Genomic DNA, 16649 nt, shown 5'->3' on the forward strand with positions numbered 1-16649 from the left:
AGGCTAGGACTTCTAGTACTCTCTTGGACAGCAGTGGTGAGAGTGGACATCCCTGACCTATTCCTGACCTTAAGGTAAAAGTGCTCAGTTTTTCCCCATTGAGAATATTTGCTGTGGGCTTTTCATAGATGGTTTTTATGGAATTGAGGTATGTTCCCTCTATCCCTATATTTTGAAGAGTTTTAATCAAATTTTAATCAAGTATTTAATCAGTATTTTGCCAAATTTTTTTTCTGCATCAATTGAGAGGATTGTGTGGCTCTTGTCCTCATTTATCCTAGCAGTTAAAACCTCCGTTTTTTATTGCACAGCATTAATAGCATTTTTTAATTTCAACTTGGTTAACTTTTAGTTCTTTTATTTCTCCAGAAAGGGATTCTCAAGTTCTTCTATACTTTTTTCAAGATAGTCAGTATCTTTATAATTGCTTTTCTGAACTCAAGTTTCAACACCTTCCTTTCTCCAAGCTGATTAAGTCCCTGGTAGCCAGTACTTATTTCCTTTTTTGAGATGAGATTTCTGTCTTGTCATTCTGTCCAGGGAACAACAGATGAATGGGGGAACAAAATGTTACATGCCCACAACAATCCCAGAGAAATATACACTAAACAAATCAGATGTGACCCAAAACCCAGGAAGAAAAAAGGAGAGAGAGAGAGAGATCATCAGACAGATGAGCAGAATAGAGCAATACACGAGGTTCTGTGAGTAATTTGGTCTGTTTTTTTTTTTTTTTTTTTTTTTTTTTTAGAAAAGTAGATCCCAAAATTGTAAGGAAAGAAAACTATATTACCAAAATAGAATTAAATACAATGAAAGGATAGAATGTAACTGTACACATCGAGATACCACCTTACACCAGTTAGAATAGCCAAAATTAACAACTCAGTAAACAACAATTGCACTATTGGGTATTTACCCCAAAGATACAGAGAAGGGCCATCTGTACCCCAATGTTCAAAGTAGCAATGGCCACAGTCACCAAACTGTGGAAAGAACCAAGATGCCCTTCAACAGATGAATGGATAAAGAAGATGTGGTCCATATATACAATGCAGTATTATGCCTCCATCAGAAAGGATGAATACCCAACTTTTATATCAACATGGATGGGACTGGAAGAGATTATGCTGTGTGAAATAAGCCAAGCAGAGAGAGTCAATTATCATACAGTTTAACTTACTTGTGGAGCACAAGAAATAACACAGAGGACATGGGGAGATGGAGAGGAGAAGGGAGTTGGGGGAAATTGAGGGGGAGACAAACCATGAGAGACTGTGGACTTTGAGAAACAAACTGATGGTTTTGGAGGGGAGGGGAGTGGGTGAGCCTGGTGCTGGGTATTATGGAGGGCTTATATTGCATGGAGCATTGGGTGTGGTGCGTAAACAATGAATTCTGGAACACTGAAAAGAAATGAAAAAGAAAAAAAAGAAAAAAGAAAAAAATTTTAAAAAAGAATGTAACCATAAAAATAGAAATTAAAAGACAAGATAAAACAGAACAACAACAATAGCAAAAAGAAGGGACTATAAATAGACAAGTGAACAGAATAATACACTATTCCTGAATGTATTTTACTCAGTTTGTTAGAGAAAACTACATCACAAAATTGTAAACATTTGTATTATGGAGGGCACATATTGCATGGAGCACTGGGTGTGGTGCAAAAACAATGAATTCTGGAACATTGAAAAGAAATTTAAAAAATAAATAAAATTTTTTAAAGAATTAAATACATCAAAAGGATAGAATGTAACTGTAAAGATGAAAATTTAAAAAGACTTTAGAGGGGGAGACAAGATGACGGGGAAGTAGGAGGAGGCGCCCTTTCAACCTGTACCCTAAAGTGAGCTGATTACCTTCCAAAGACCTCCGATCACCCACGAAATCAGCCTGAGATCAGAATTATACACATCTGGATCTTTACAGGAGCAGAAGACGCCAGTGGGCAAGTAAAGCGGAGTGGGAATGGGTCGGACTGATATCGGAAGATAAACAAAAGGGAGAGTGAGCCACCAGAGGCGACCCATTGGAAAGTAATATCCCAATATGAGAGTGCCCTGTGTCTGGGGACCAGTATTAACTTGGAGTCTGGTAGAAAGCACTCAAAAAGAGCAAGGGATCGCGGGGAAGGGGGTAATTGTGGGAATTGGGGCGGTTAGGGACAGGGGCTTAAGTCCCCAGACCCAGGACAGCCACCCCTGGCGCAGAGCCAGAGAGAGTGCGGTGGAGAAATCAGGTCTTGGTCCCTGAGTCACCAGCGCGCGAGACAGCGCGTGGGGTCCGGCTCCCGTGAGGGGCTGGGAGCCTCGCCAGCCAGCAGAAGCACAGCCTTTTTGCAGTCCCCATGCGAGTGCCATGCCGTGCTATCAGAGTCCAAGTCGCACCCTGCGCCCTCCCCTTAGAGAGGTACGCACAGGCGCCAGCCTGGTGCTCTCGGACCTGGAAAGACCAGGCACTCCCATCCTGGGCCAGCGGGAAAATCGCAGTGTGCAATCACTGCTTGGAACCTCTCTGGCAGTCTGAAGCTGCCCAGACAGCCGCTGCTGCCATGGTTTTGGGTACAAGCAAAAAAATCCTGCGTCCCCAGGGACCGCGACTCGGAACCTGCTCTGCCAGCAGCCAAGGGGGAATTTATTTGGGCTCTGCTGCCAGACTGAGGCTTCTCTCTGAGAGGGAGGTCAGGGTGCAGTTTGCTTTCCTCTAAACCTACAAAAACCAACAAAAGCGGTCAAGGCGAGAGAGAGAAAAAAAAGTGAACAAACATAAAAACCTCCAGAGAACAAAAGCCTGAAAAAAAAAAAAAAACAGTTTCCTCAGAGCCCACCCCCTTGAGGGGGGCGGGAGGACTTAACTCAGAGAACATCATTGACTGAAAACCCACGTGGCAGGCCCCTCCCCCAGAAAACCAATCAGGAAAGAAAGGAAAAAAAAAAAAGACAACAAGAGAACAACCACCACGACTTCATAGGACAACTTTTATTTTTAATTTGTTCCCATTATTCTGGCTCATTTTTTTAATATAGATAATTTTTTAACCTATTTACCATCACAGTGAGATGTCCAGTACATCAAATTGCATAATAACCTTCTAACCTGAACTTTTTGAGACATACACCTGTGTTTTTCTTTTGCGTTTCTATTTTTTAAATTTCTTTTTTTTAACTTTAATTAGTTTAGTCTAGTTTATTCCTTTTTTACTTTTATTTTCTAATATTCATATAGAGTTAAACTTCAAGGTAACCCCTTTCCCCAATCAATGCTACCCCTATAGGTAAACCAATTTTTAATCCCCCTTTATCTTAGGAAAGTTGAGTCCTTTAACAAAGATATCAAGATACATCCAGGAAGAATCAAAACAACCTTCCTCGCCCACACTGAGAATTTATAACAGAATTTATAGCCACTCTCCCATCTTTTTCTTCCACCAGTGTTCCTGTGTTTTTGTGTTTGTCCTGATAGTATATACACTTGAGGTTCTTTTTGACGAGGTTCTTCCTTTATTTGCTTATCTATATATATATTTTTTTTTCTTCTCTTGTCATATGCTTTTATCAGTCTTTTTGTTTGTCTGTTTTTGTTTGTATACTTCATAAATCTTACCTTAGGGCCCATTTTGGCTGAACCTCTCTTTTATCTTCCCTTTCTTTCCTGTCTCTCTCTCTCTCTTTTTTCTTTTTCTTTTCCTTTTTCTCTCGTTTGGGTGGGGAATCCTGATTGCTCAGAAGCGTTCCAGGGTGCACCTTGACTGCACCACGGTCGATACATCCAGCTACATCTGTCCAGTCATCTCTCACCAAAATGACTAGGAGGAGGAATGCCCAACAGAAGAAAAATACAGAGGATGGACCTTCTGCAACAGAGCTAACAGCTATCAACATAGACAATATGTCGGAAAGAGAATTCAGGCTAACAATTATCCAGGCAGTAGCTAGGTTGGAGAAAGCCATGGATGACCAAACAGAATTGATTAGGGCTGAACTGAACTCTAACAATGTTAGAGAAGAGCTGAAAGCTACCAGGGCTGAGGTTCACAATGCTCTCAATGAGTTCCAACCTAATCTAAATTCTCTCAAAGCTAGGGTAACTGAGACAGAAGGTAGAATTAGTAATCTGGAGGACAAACAGATAGAGAGAAAGGATCAGGAGGAAGCCTGGAACAAACAGCTTAGAAGCCATGAAAACAGAATCAGGGAAATAAATGATACCATGAAACATTCCAACGTCAGAATTATTGGAATCCCTGAAGGGGAGGAGAAAGAAAGAAGTCTAGAACATATAGTGGAACAAGTTCTTCATGAAAATTTTCCCAATCTCGTGAATGGAACCAGCGTTCATGTACTAGAGGCCAAACGGTCTCTACCCAAGATTATAGATTCCAGAAAAACATCAAGGCACCTGATAGTCAAATTGAGGAATCATAATTGTAGATATAATCTCTTGAAAGCCGCTAGGACAAAGAGGCTCCTTACTTACAGAGGAAAGCCCATCAGAATAATGTCAGACCTGTCCACAGAGACCTGGCAAGCCAGAAAGGGCTGGCAAGATATATTCAGGGCACTAAATGAGAAGAACATGCAGCCAAGAATACTTTATCCAGCAAGACTGACATTCAAAATGATGGAGAGATAAAGAGTTTCCAAGACCAGCAAGGCTTAAAAGACTATGCAACCACCAAGCTGACACTGCAGGAAATATTAAGGGGGGTTCTATAAAAGAGGAAAAATCCTAAGAATAGCATTGAACAGAAATATAGAGACAATCTACAGAAAGAAAGACTTCTGGGCGCCTGGGTGGCTCAGTGGGTTAAGCCACTGCCTTCGGCTCAGGTCATGATCTCAGGGTCCTGGGATCAAGTCCCGCATTGGGCTCTCTGCTCAGCAGGGAGCCTGCTTCCCTTCCTCTCTCTCTGCCTGCCTCTCTGCCTGCTTGTGATCTCTGTCTGTCAAGTGGATAAATAAAATCTTTAAAAGAAAGAAAGAAAGAAAGAAAGAAAGACTTCAAAGGTAACACGATGTCAATAAAAACGTATCTATCAATAATCACTCTCAATGTGAATGGCCTAAATGTGCCCATAAAATGGCACAGGGTTGCAGACTGGATAAAACGACAGGACCCATCCATATGTTGTCTACAAGAGACCCATTTTGAACCTATAGATACACCCAGACTGAAAGTAAAGGGTTGGAGAAGCATCTTTCATGCCAATGGGCCTCAAAAGAAGGCCGGGGTAGCAATTCTCATATCAGATAAATTAGATTTTAAACTAAAGACTGTAGTCAGAGATACAGAAGGACACTACATCATTCTTAAAGGGACTATCCACCAAGATGATCTAACAATTGTAAATATCTATGCCCCCAATATGGGAGCAGCCAATTACATAAGAAAACTGTTAATCAAGATAAAGAGTCATGTTGATATGAATACATTAATAGTAGGAGATCTTAACACGCCTCTCTCAGAAATAGACAGATCATCGAAGCAGAAAATCAATAAAGAAACAAGAGCACTGAATGACACATTGGACCAGATGAACCTCATAGATATATATGGAACATTCCACCCTAAAACAACAGAATACTCATTCTTCTCAAGTGCACATGGAGCCTTCTCAAGAATAGACCACATACTGGGTCACAAATCAGGACTCAACCGATACCAAAAGACTGAGATTATTCCCTGCACATTCTCAGAGCACAATGCTTTGAAACTTGAGCTCAATCACAAGGAAAAGTTCGGAAGGAACTCAAACACCTGGAAGCTAAAGACCACCTTGCTTAAGAATGCTTGGATCAACCAGGAGATCAAAGAAGAACTGAAACAATTCATGGAAACCAATGAGAATGAAGACACTTCAGTCCAAAACCTATGGGATACAGCAAAGGCGGTCCTAAGGGGGAAATACATAGCCATCCAAGCCTCCCTCAAAAAAAACTGAAAAATCCAGAACACAGCAGCTGTCTCTACACCTTAAAGAACTGGAGAATCAACAACAAATCAAACCAACTCCACACATAAGAAGGGAAATCACCAAGATTAGAGCTGAGGTAGAAACCAGAGAAAAAGTAGAACGTATCAATGAAACTAGAAGCTGGTTTTTTGAAAGAATCAATAAGATCGATAAACCATTGGCCACACTAATCCAAAAGAAAAGAAAGAAAGCCCAAATTCATAAAATTATGAATGAAAAGGGAGAGATCACAACTAACACCAAGGAAGTAGAAACAATCATCAGAAGTTATTATCAACAGTTATATGCCAATAAGCTAAGCAACCTAGATGAAATGGATGCATTCCTGGAAAACTATGAACTCCCAAAATTGAACCAGGAAGAAATCGACAACCTGAATAGACCGATATCTCATAACAAGATTGAAGCAGTGATCAAAAACCTCCCAAAAAACAAGAGCCCAGGACCTGATGGGTTCCCTGGGGAATTCTACCAAACTTTCAAAGAAGAAATAACATCTATTCTCCTGAAGCTGTTTCAAAAAATTGAAGCAGAAGGAAAATTTCCAGACTCTTTCTATGAAGCCAGCATTACCCTGATCCCCAAACCAGGCAAAGACCCTACCAAAAAGGAGAATTTCAGATCAATTTCACTGATGAATATGGATGCTAAGATTCTCAACAAGATCCTAGCAAACAGGATGCAACAGCACATTAAAAAGATTATCCACCACGACCAGGTGGGATTCATCCCTGGGCTACAAGGATGGTTCAACATTCGCAAATCAATCAATGTGATAGAACAAATCAATAAGAGAAGAGAGAAGAACCACATGGTCCTCTCAATTGATGCAGAAAAAGCATTTGACAAAATCCAGCATCCGTTCCTGATTAAAACGCTTCAAAGTATAGGGATAGAGGGAACATTCCTGAACTTCATAAAATCTATCTATGAAAGACCCACAACAAATATCATCCTCAAAGGGAAAAAGCTTGCAGCCTTCCCGTTGAGATCAGGAACACAGCAAAGATGCCCACTCTCACCACTCTTGTTCAACATAGTATTCGAAGTCCTAGAAACAGCAATCAGACAAAAAGAGAAATAAAAGGTATCCAAATTGGCAATGAAGAAGTCAAACTCTCTCTCTTCGCAGATGACATGATTCTTTATATGGAAAACCCAAAAGACTCCACTCCCATACTACTAGAACTCATACAACAATTCAGCAACGTGGCAGGATACAAAGTCAATGTACAGAAATCAGTGGCTTTCTTATACACTACCAATGAAAACACAGAAAGGGAAATTAGAGAATCGATTCATTTACTATAGCACCAAGAACCATAAGATACCTGGTAATAAACCTAACCAAAGAAGTAAAGGATCTGTACTCGAGGAACTACAGAACACTCATGAAAGAAATTGAAGAAGACACAAAAAGATGGAAGACCATTCCATGCTCTTGGATCGGAAGAATAAACATTGTTAAAATGTCTATACTGCCTAGAGCAATCTATACTTTTAATGCCATTCCAATCAAAATACCACTGGTATTTTTCAAAGAGCTGGAGCAATAATCCTAAGATTTGTATGGAATCAGAAGAGACCCCGAATCGCTAAGGAAATGTTGAAAAACAAAAATAAAACTGGGGGCATCACATTATCTGATTTCAAGCTTTACTACAAAGCTGTGATCACCAAGACAGCATGGTACTGGCATAAAAACAGAAACATCGACCAGTGGAATAGAGTAGAGAGCTCAGATATGGACCCTCAACTCTATGGTCAAATAATCTTCGACAAAACAGGAAAAAATATACAGTGGAAAAAAGACAGTCTCTTCAATAAATGGTGCTGGGAAAACTGGACAGCTATATGCAGAAGAATGAAACTCGACCATTCTCTTACACCGTACAAAAAGATAAACTCAAAATGGATAAAAGACCTCAACGTGAGACAGGAATCCATCAGAATCCTAGAGGAGAACATAGGCAGTAACCTCTTCGATATCAGCCACAGCAACTTCTTTCAAGATATGTCTCCAAAGACAAAGGAAACAAAAGCAAAAATGAACTTTTGGGACTTCATCAAGATCAAAAGCTTCTGCACAGCAAAGGAAATAGTCAACAAAACAAAGAGGCAACCCATGGAATGGGAGAAGATATTTGCAAATGACAGTGCAGACAAAAGGTTGATATCCAGGATCTATAAAGAACTCCTCAAACTCAACACACACAAAACAGATTATCATATCAAAAAATGGGCAGAAGATATGGACAGACACTTCTCCAATGAAGACATACAAAGGGCTATCAGACACATGAAAAAATGTTCATCATCACTAGCCATCAGGGAGATTCAAATCAAAACCACATTGAGATACCACCTTACACCACTTAGAATGGCCAAAATTAGCAAGACAGGAAACAACATGTGTTGGAGAGGATGTGGAGAAAGGGGAACCTTCTTCCACTGTTGGTGGGAATGCAAGTTGGTGCAGCCTCTTTAGAGAATAGTGTGGAGATTCCTCAAGAAATTAAAAATAGAGCTTCCCTATGACCCTGCCATTGCACTACTGGGTATTTACCCCAAAGATACAGATGTAGTGAAAAGAAGGGCCATGTATACCCCAATGTTTATAGCAGCAATGGCCACGGTCACCAAACTGTGGAAAGAACCAAGATGCCATTTTGGCCATTCTAACTGGTGTAAGGTGGTATCTCATTCTAACTGGTGTAAGGTGGTATCTCTGGTTTTGATTTGAATCTCCCTGATGGCTAGTGATGATGAACATGTTTTCATGTGTCTGATAGCCATTTGTATGTCTCCATTGGAGAAGTGTCTGTTCATATCTTCTGCCCATTTTTTGATATGATAATCTGCTTTGTGTGTGTTGAGTTTGAGAAGTTCTTTATAGATCCTGAATATCAACCTTTTGTCTGTACTGTCATTTGCAAATGACAGTACAGTCCTGGAGTTTTTTAGTTCTCGTTGATTGGTAAACTCAGTCTTGGCTGGATGTTCTTGTTAATATTCTGTGGGAGGGGCTTGTTGTGTTGATTCTAAAGTGTCTTTGCCCTAGACAGATCTGTATCACTCTTGCCAGGGTGTCAGGCTAAGTAGTCTGCTCTGGTTTGCTCTACGTGGCTTTTGTTCCCTGAAGGCTTTAAGCACAGCTTTAAAGGTTGAGAATGAAAATAAACAAAATGAAATTGTGGCCTCCCAATCTCTGCCTCTCAATCCAAAAGCTCAGTGCCCCATTCCTCAGTGAGCCCTCAGAGAAAAGAAGTCAGTCACTCCTGTCTCCCTGTTTTTGGCTGTACTCCATGCTCACGGGGCCTGTGAATGAGCATTTCTCTCGGGCACATGACCCCAATTTGAGTCTCCAAACCCTGTGGATACCTGTGGGACATTCCCGTGTTCTTCTCCTGGGGGAGGAAAGAGGGTCTCCCCATTTCTGCAGCTTGTTGAACCCCTGCTCAGAGAACAGTGGCCCAACTATGCTGTGGTTCATGGTTTATGGCAACCCCAAGCTGAAAACCCACTCCTGGGCTCACTCTTTGCAGCTGGCTTCCCCACACCAATGCCCGGGAGCTCTGCCACATTCAGGCATCCCTGGTCTTCCTGTGACCCTGAGGATCCTGAGATCACACTGTTTCAGCTAGTGTTTTGCTCCCGCTTAGCCACCTGAGTGACATCACTCACTGGAGCAGACTTCCTAAAAATTCTGCTCTTGTGTTCTGCTGCTATATCACTTGCCAGGAGCTGGCTGATGGAGGCTCCCTCCCCCCACCTTCTATCTTCCAAAATATTTCCTCAGATTCACTTCTCTGCACCTCCTACCTTGAAAAAAGTGGTCGCTTTCCTATTTGTAGAGTTGCAGATATTCTTAGATCTCTGGTTGAGTTGTCAGGTGTTCAGAACAATATGACAGCTATGTAGCTGAATTCCTGAGACCAGACAAAATTAAGGTCTCCTACTCCTCCTCCATTTTGGAACTAACAGGGTTGATCAATCTTACTAATATTTTCAGAGAATCTGTTCCTGGTTTCACTGATTTTTGTGTTGTATTTTTAGGTTCTATATATTTATTTCTGCTCTAATGTTTATTTCTTTCCTTCTTCTGGCTTTAGGCTTCATTTGTTTTTCTTTCTCCAGTTCCTTTAAGTGACAGCTTAGGTTGATTATTTGAGATTTTTCTTGCTTCTTGAGGTAAGGCTATCTATTTGCTATCTATTTCACTTTGGAATCGCTTTTGCTGTAACCAAAAATTTTTGGACCATATGTTTTCATTTTCATATGTTTCCATGTATTTTTAAATTTCTCCTTCAGTTTCCTGGCTGACCCATTCATTCTTTTTTCAATTAATTATTTAACTAATTTTTATTATGTTCAATTAGCCAACATATCATTTGTTTTTGATATAGTGTTCAACAATTCATTAGTTGCTTATAATACCCAGTGCTCATCACATGATCAACACATATGATGACTCCTTAATACCCATTAAGTATTAACTCCCCCACCTCCTCTCTTCTGTAACCCTCAGTTTGTTTCCTGGAGTCTGGAGTCTTTCATGGTTTGTTTCCATCTCTGATTTCTTCCCATTCAGTTTTCCCTCTTTACCCCTGTGGTCCTCCATGCTATTCCTTATGTTCCACATATGAGTGAAACCTTATGATAATTACCTTTAGTCCCATGTTATTTAACTTCCATGTATTTGTGGTCCTTCCACATTTTTTTGTGGTTGACTTCAAGTTTCACAGTGTTGTGGTTGAAAAATCTTTTTGTATTTGTTGAAACCTGATTTAGAACCTAATATTTCATCAAAAAATATTAAAAGCAAAAATAATATATTATCCAACAATTCCAGTACTGGTGATTAGGTAAGAATGAAAACACTAATTCCAAAAGATATGTATACTCCTATGTTTATTCCAGCATTATTTACAATAACCAAGATGCAGAAGTAACCCAACTGTCCATTGACAGACACACACACATATATATATATATATCTCACATCTTCCTTATCCATTTGTCCATATGTATATAGTATATATATATATATATATATACACACACACACATATATATACTATATATACACACATATATAGTATATATATATATGCATATGTGTGGTGTATGTGTATATATACACACATATATATAAAATTTAGACATTAAAAAGATAACTTGACCGTTGCAACAACATGGGTGGCCTAGAGAATATTATGTCAAGTGAATTAAGTCAGACTGAGAAAGACAAATACCATTTGATTTCACTTATATACGGAATATAAAAAAATAAACAAACTAGAAGCAGATTCAGACCCATAAATACAGAGAACAAACTGACAGTTGCCAGAAAGAAGTGGGTGGATAGATGGGAAAAACAGGTGAAGGAGAGTGGGACATACAAGTTTCCAATTGTAGAATAAGTAACTCACAGGAATGAATGGTACAACATAGGGAATATAGTCTATGAAATTATAGAGTTATACAGTGACAGATGGTGGCTACAAATACGATGAGTACATCATAATGCATAGAGATATTGACTCACTATATTGTACATCTGAAAATAATAGAAAATTGTGTTTATTTTTAAACAATCTTGCAAAGCTTGTTTTTTCCACTTACTAGTTTGCAACATTTTAAATTGTTACTGTAGTATTTTCTGAAGCCAAATCCACTGAGATGGTGACAATAAGAAGAAATCTCTCCAATGTTGATTTCAGCATTGTCCACAATAGCCAAAATACGGAAAGAGCCCAGATATCCACCCACAAATAAATGGATAAAGAAGAGGTCACACACACACACACACACGCACACGCACACGCACACACACACTGGAAAATTACTCAGCCATCAAAAATGAAATCTTAGGGCACCAGTGTGGCTCAGTTGGTTAAGCATCTACTTTTGGCTCAGGTCATGGTCTCAGTTTCCTGGGATCAAGCCCTGCATCAGGCTCCCTGCTCAATGGGGAGTCTGCTTCTCTGTCTCCCTCTGCCCCTCCCCCATGCTCATTTTCTCTCTCTCTCTCTCTCTCTCTCTAATAAATACATAAAATCTTTTTAAAAATGAAATATTCAAACTGAGGGTTTTGGAGGGAAGGGGGCTGGGAGGTTGGGTGAGCCTAGTGGTGGGTATTATGGAGGGCATGTATTGCATGGAGCACTATGGGTGCAGGTGCATAAACAATGAATTCTAGAACACTGAAAAGAAATTTAAAAAATAAATAAATAATTTAAAGAATTAAATTAAATTTTAAAAAAGAGAAATATTGCCACTTGCAACAACATGGATGGAACTAGAGGGTATTATGCTAAGCAAAATAAGTCAGTCAGAGAAAGACAAATACCATATAATTTCACTCATATGTGGAATTGAAGAAACAAAACAGATTAACATAGAGGAAGGGAAAGAAAAATAAAATAAGATGAAAATTGAGATAGGGGCAAGCCATAAGAGATGTGGAACTCTAGGAAACAAACAGGTTCGCTGGAGGGGAGGTGAGTGGGAGATGGGATAACTGGGTGATGGGCATTAAGGAGGGCACATGATATAATGAACACTGGGTGTTGTACGAACTGATGAATCACTAAATTGTACCTCTGAAACTAATAAAAAAATAAAGAACAAATCTATCATTTCTCTATTACAATATGTTTCATTAAAACTAAATTTTATCTGTCATGGTTCAGTTATATTTTGAAGCATCTAGACAAGTTACTAACATATGTCAGCACTCAACAGTTATTTACTGATTGAATGAATAAATAAATAAATAAATAAATAAATAAATAAATAAAATAGCTTATATTAAGTTTTCTCGACATAATGATATAGTGCTTAAGCCAAATGAGGAAATGTTTAGTATAGTCAATGTTAGGCCAGGTAAAAAGTATATACTGTTCTAGACTATTGTGGGAGAAATATTTGAAGACAAGAGTCTTTAGGTTCCTTAGAAAGCATAGTGGAAGGTGACCACCACATTTTTCTCTGTGTAGAACTAGAAACATTCTGCTTTTCTATAGCAGTTTTCAAGAAAGAATAGCCTGAGAAAAATATAAATAAAAGAAAAGTCTATCTTGACACCGAAAGCAATTGTCTTAAAATTTCCCTGAGCTCCAAGAAAGTTTTCCATGATATTGTTGAAGTAAATGAGTTTTTTAGGATTCTTTTAGTCCTGAGTCCATTTCTCACAACAAGGAAAATGCCAAAATTTATCTTCCACTTTATTGTGGAAAGAAGTAAGTTAGAAGGTAGTATTCTCATGAGAGACTCTCTACAGTGTTTCTTGCTAAGAAATGTCCCCTGAGGTTCATTATCTGTATGAAGAAAATGCCCCACAGCTTTATACAAAGAGAGAACACATCTTAACAAAGATGATTTTAGAGAAAAATTGCTTTCCACATATAAATATATTTGTGATCCTTCAAATCAAATAAATGAATAATATTAAGGAACTAAGATATGATGAAGTGAAGCCACTGAACACAGAGAGAATATTCAATCCTTATCTCTAATACTCAATGCAGTTGGAAAGAAAAGATCAATGTCAATTTTGCAAAAACAAGGAGTACGACCACTGAATACCTGCCATGATTTAAGGTGGGTGTTGGATGTAGGCAAGAGTGATCTATTTAGCTTCATTAATTTTATCTTTTTGTAACTCTATATGTGTTGTCACCTCTCTATGCAGATTTTTATACTAAAATAAATGTGGAAATAAATGGACACTTTTAATAATGCAACATCATTATAACTTATAACATTAAAACATGCTTCCTTTGGTGAAAAATAATGTAGGGACACTGTTTGCATTAGTGGGTTTTTCTGTGAATTAAAATATATGTATCCTAGCATTAAAAAGCTTAACATCATGAACACCAGATTCAAGCTATATGATAGGAGAGATTTGGGAAATGAAAGAGAAGAAAATGTAATCCTTAAGAGGCTTCTGACAAGGGTAATACACTGTGAATATTTAGATGCAACTGAAACAAGGATTAATGAACTGATATGGACTCTTAATCACCACTGGGCACTATACTTCATAAAAGTAATCACCCACATATTAAGTATTTCATTTAATGAGGCATAGTCACACATATTGGATTAATTAATCCTCACAAAACACAGCTGTTAAGTAAGCAAAGCAGAAAAGGTTTATGTGTTAATTATCAGCAGTTGACTGGATCCAGGTTCTCTGACTTCATAACCTCTTTTCTACTACAACACTGTTTTTAAACTTCTTTCCACTTCTAACAACAAAATATACATTTTACATCATAACCCAAGTCACACATGTACACATACACTCACAAGTACAATGGAAACAAACAGCAAATCCATAAAGAACCATAGAGCTGTCAAGTTTGTGATAGATTACAACTCCTGATGTGACAAGCACCAGCACATATCATTATCATTTTTAAAACACTGATGTCTTGAAAGTCTCATGTCACCAGGATTTAGCATTTGATTTGTTCCTCAAGTACTGAACATGTGGAAAGGAATCATTTCCTTTCAGCTGATGTTTCCTGTTATGACAAAAGGTTTACACTAAAAAAGTCACTTTAGGATTTGAGGCATAGACCCAAGGAACAGCACTATGTCTTGTTTCTATGCATTCAGACTGATCTGGCTGGAGCTCAGAAAGTCCTGAACTTACCTAAACCAAGTCATGACTTCAAGCAGAGTGGCCAGGACCAGCAGATGGTGGATGAAAGAAATGAAGCCATGTGGTAAGTCAGCATGGGTGGTTCCTGGAAAACACTCCTTTGCTTTATGCTATTCTCTGACACAAGAGCAATTCTGACTTTCCCCTTCCCTAATCATTTTTCTATAAACATTTGGTCTATTGCATCTCCTAGGCAAACTATAGAGATTTGTTGGTCTTTCTTTTAGATGTGCTTCAAAATAATCATGTTTGACATTTAGACTCCTACTTTTTCATGAGTACAAATATTAAATCACTTCACTAGAGTGACACCACAGAGAAACTCCCTGCATAATTTACTGTACTTAAATGACTAAATGGACAATCAGGAAAATCCAATACGGAAGTAAAAGTCCTCACTTTGATTTGAATCCACCAATAAGAGGAATGATGGTCATGAGTCTGGGCAATGCAAGTACTCCAAAGGTCTTCATCCTCTTGGGTTTCTCTGACCATCCCTGGTTGGAAATGCCGCTCTTCATAACGGTGTTTGTGGCTTACATCTGCACACTGGTTGGAAACATCTCGACTATTGTGGTGTCCAAGGTAGACCCTTATCTTGACAGCCCTATGTACTTTTTCCTTTCCAACCTCTCCTTCCTGGACCTGTGTTTTACCACAACCACCATCCCTCAACTGCTGTGGAATCTCTGGGGACCAGATAAGTCCATCAGTTATGGGGGCTGTGTAGCCCAATTCTATATGTTTCACTTCCTGGGGGCCACAGAATGCATCCTCTTGGCGGTCATGTCCGTGGATCGGTACGTGGCCATCTGCAAGCCCTTGAGGTACCAGGCTATCATGGACCGGCGATTCTGTGTCTCCCTAGTGGCTGTGGCATGGATAAGTGGTTTGGCTAACTCCTTGCTTCAGTCATCCCTCACTATCCAGCTGCCACTTTGTGGTAACAACAAGGTGGACGACTTCCTGTGTGAGATTCCAGTGATGATCAAGATGTCCTGTGTCGACACCACTTTCAATGTAACTATGCTCTCTCTTGTAGGGACGTTCTTCACCCTGGTTCCCTTGTCTCTTATCCTTCTCTCCTATGGGTTCATTGTAGCTACAGTGCTCAGAATTCGGTCATCAACAGGAAAAAAGAAGGCCTTCAACACCTGTGGCTCTCATGTTATTGTGGTCTCTCTCTTCTATGGGCCAGTAATATGCATGTATGTGCAACCTTCTGGTACTAAATCCCAGGACAAGGACAAACTCATGGCTCTGTTCTACAGTCTGCTGACTCCTATGCTTAACCCTTTTATTTATACTTTGAGGAACAAGGACATGAAAGGGGCAATAAGGAGGCTTCTCCTCCCACTGAACCATCAGAGAAGAGAATAAAACACAGCTATTTTATACTCCATACTCTCCATGTAAGACTCCAAAGAGCCCTTGCTCTATATATATCTCTGGATGTAACCCTCTTCCAAAATGTTTAGAATCCTTCAGTCATTATCTGATCTACACATATGTTTATTCACAAAGTGCTATGATTTATTGGCCCTCATTTTGCAATGTGAAACTTAATTCCCACTTGTAAGTTACATGAGAGTGAATCCCTGTCATTAAGTCCTCTAAGTCCATTGAGAGATGCTGCTATAGGAATCTGAAAAATTGCTCACTGACTGACTCATTCATCACCAGTCAAACAAAAGGAACCCTCTCATTTTATGCATAATCTTATAAAAATAACACAAGTATCATGTCATCTGTGAAGAGGGAAAGCGTGACTACTTATACAAGTTAGAATGGCAAAAATTAACAAAACAGGAAAAAACAGATGTTGGTGAGGATGTGGAGAAAAGGGGAACCCTCTTACACTACTGGTGAGAATGCAAACTGATACAGCCACTCTGGAAAACTGTATGGAGATTCCTCAAGATGTTAAGAATAGAACTACCTTATGATCCCAGCAATTGCACTACTAGGTATTTACCACAAAGATACAGATGTAGT

At 39.1% G+C, this 16649-nt stretch overlaps 1 protein-coding gene across 1 annotated transcript; it reads left to right on the forward strand.

Annotated features, from left to right (window-relative positions):
- Nucleotides 1-15089: 15089 nt before the first annotated feature.
- Nucleotides 15090-16034, forward strand: LOC111138589 (olfactory receptor 2B11-like). The gene has a single exon (XM_022490606.1). It carries the CDS (start codon nucleotides 15090-15092, stop codon nucleotides 16032-16034), a length of 945 nt encoding a protein of 314 aa, XP_022346314.1.
- Nucleotides 16035-16649: the final 615 nt, after the last annotated feature.

This window comes from Enhydra lutris, unplaced genomic scaffold, assembly GCF_002288905.1.
Source record: "Enhydra lutris kenyoni isolate GAN:26980312 unplaced genomic scaffold, ASM228890v2 scaffoldscaffold93, whole genome shotgun sequence".
NCBI classification, from domain to species: domain Eukaryota; kingdom Metazoa; phylum Chordata; class Mammalia; order Carnivora; family Mustelidae; genus Enhydra; species Enhydra lutris.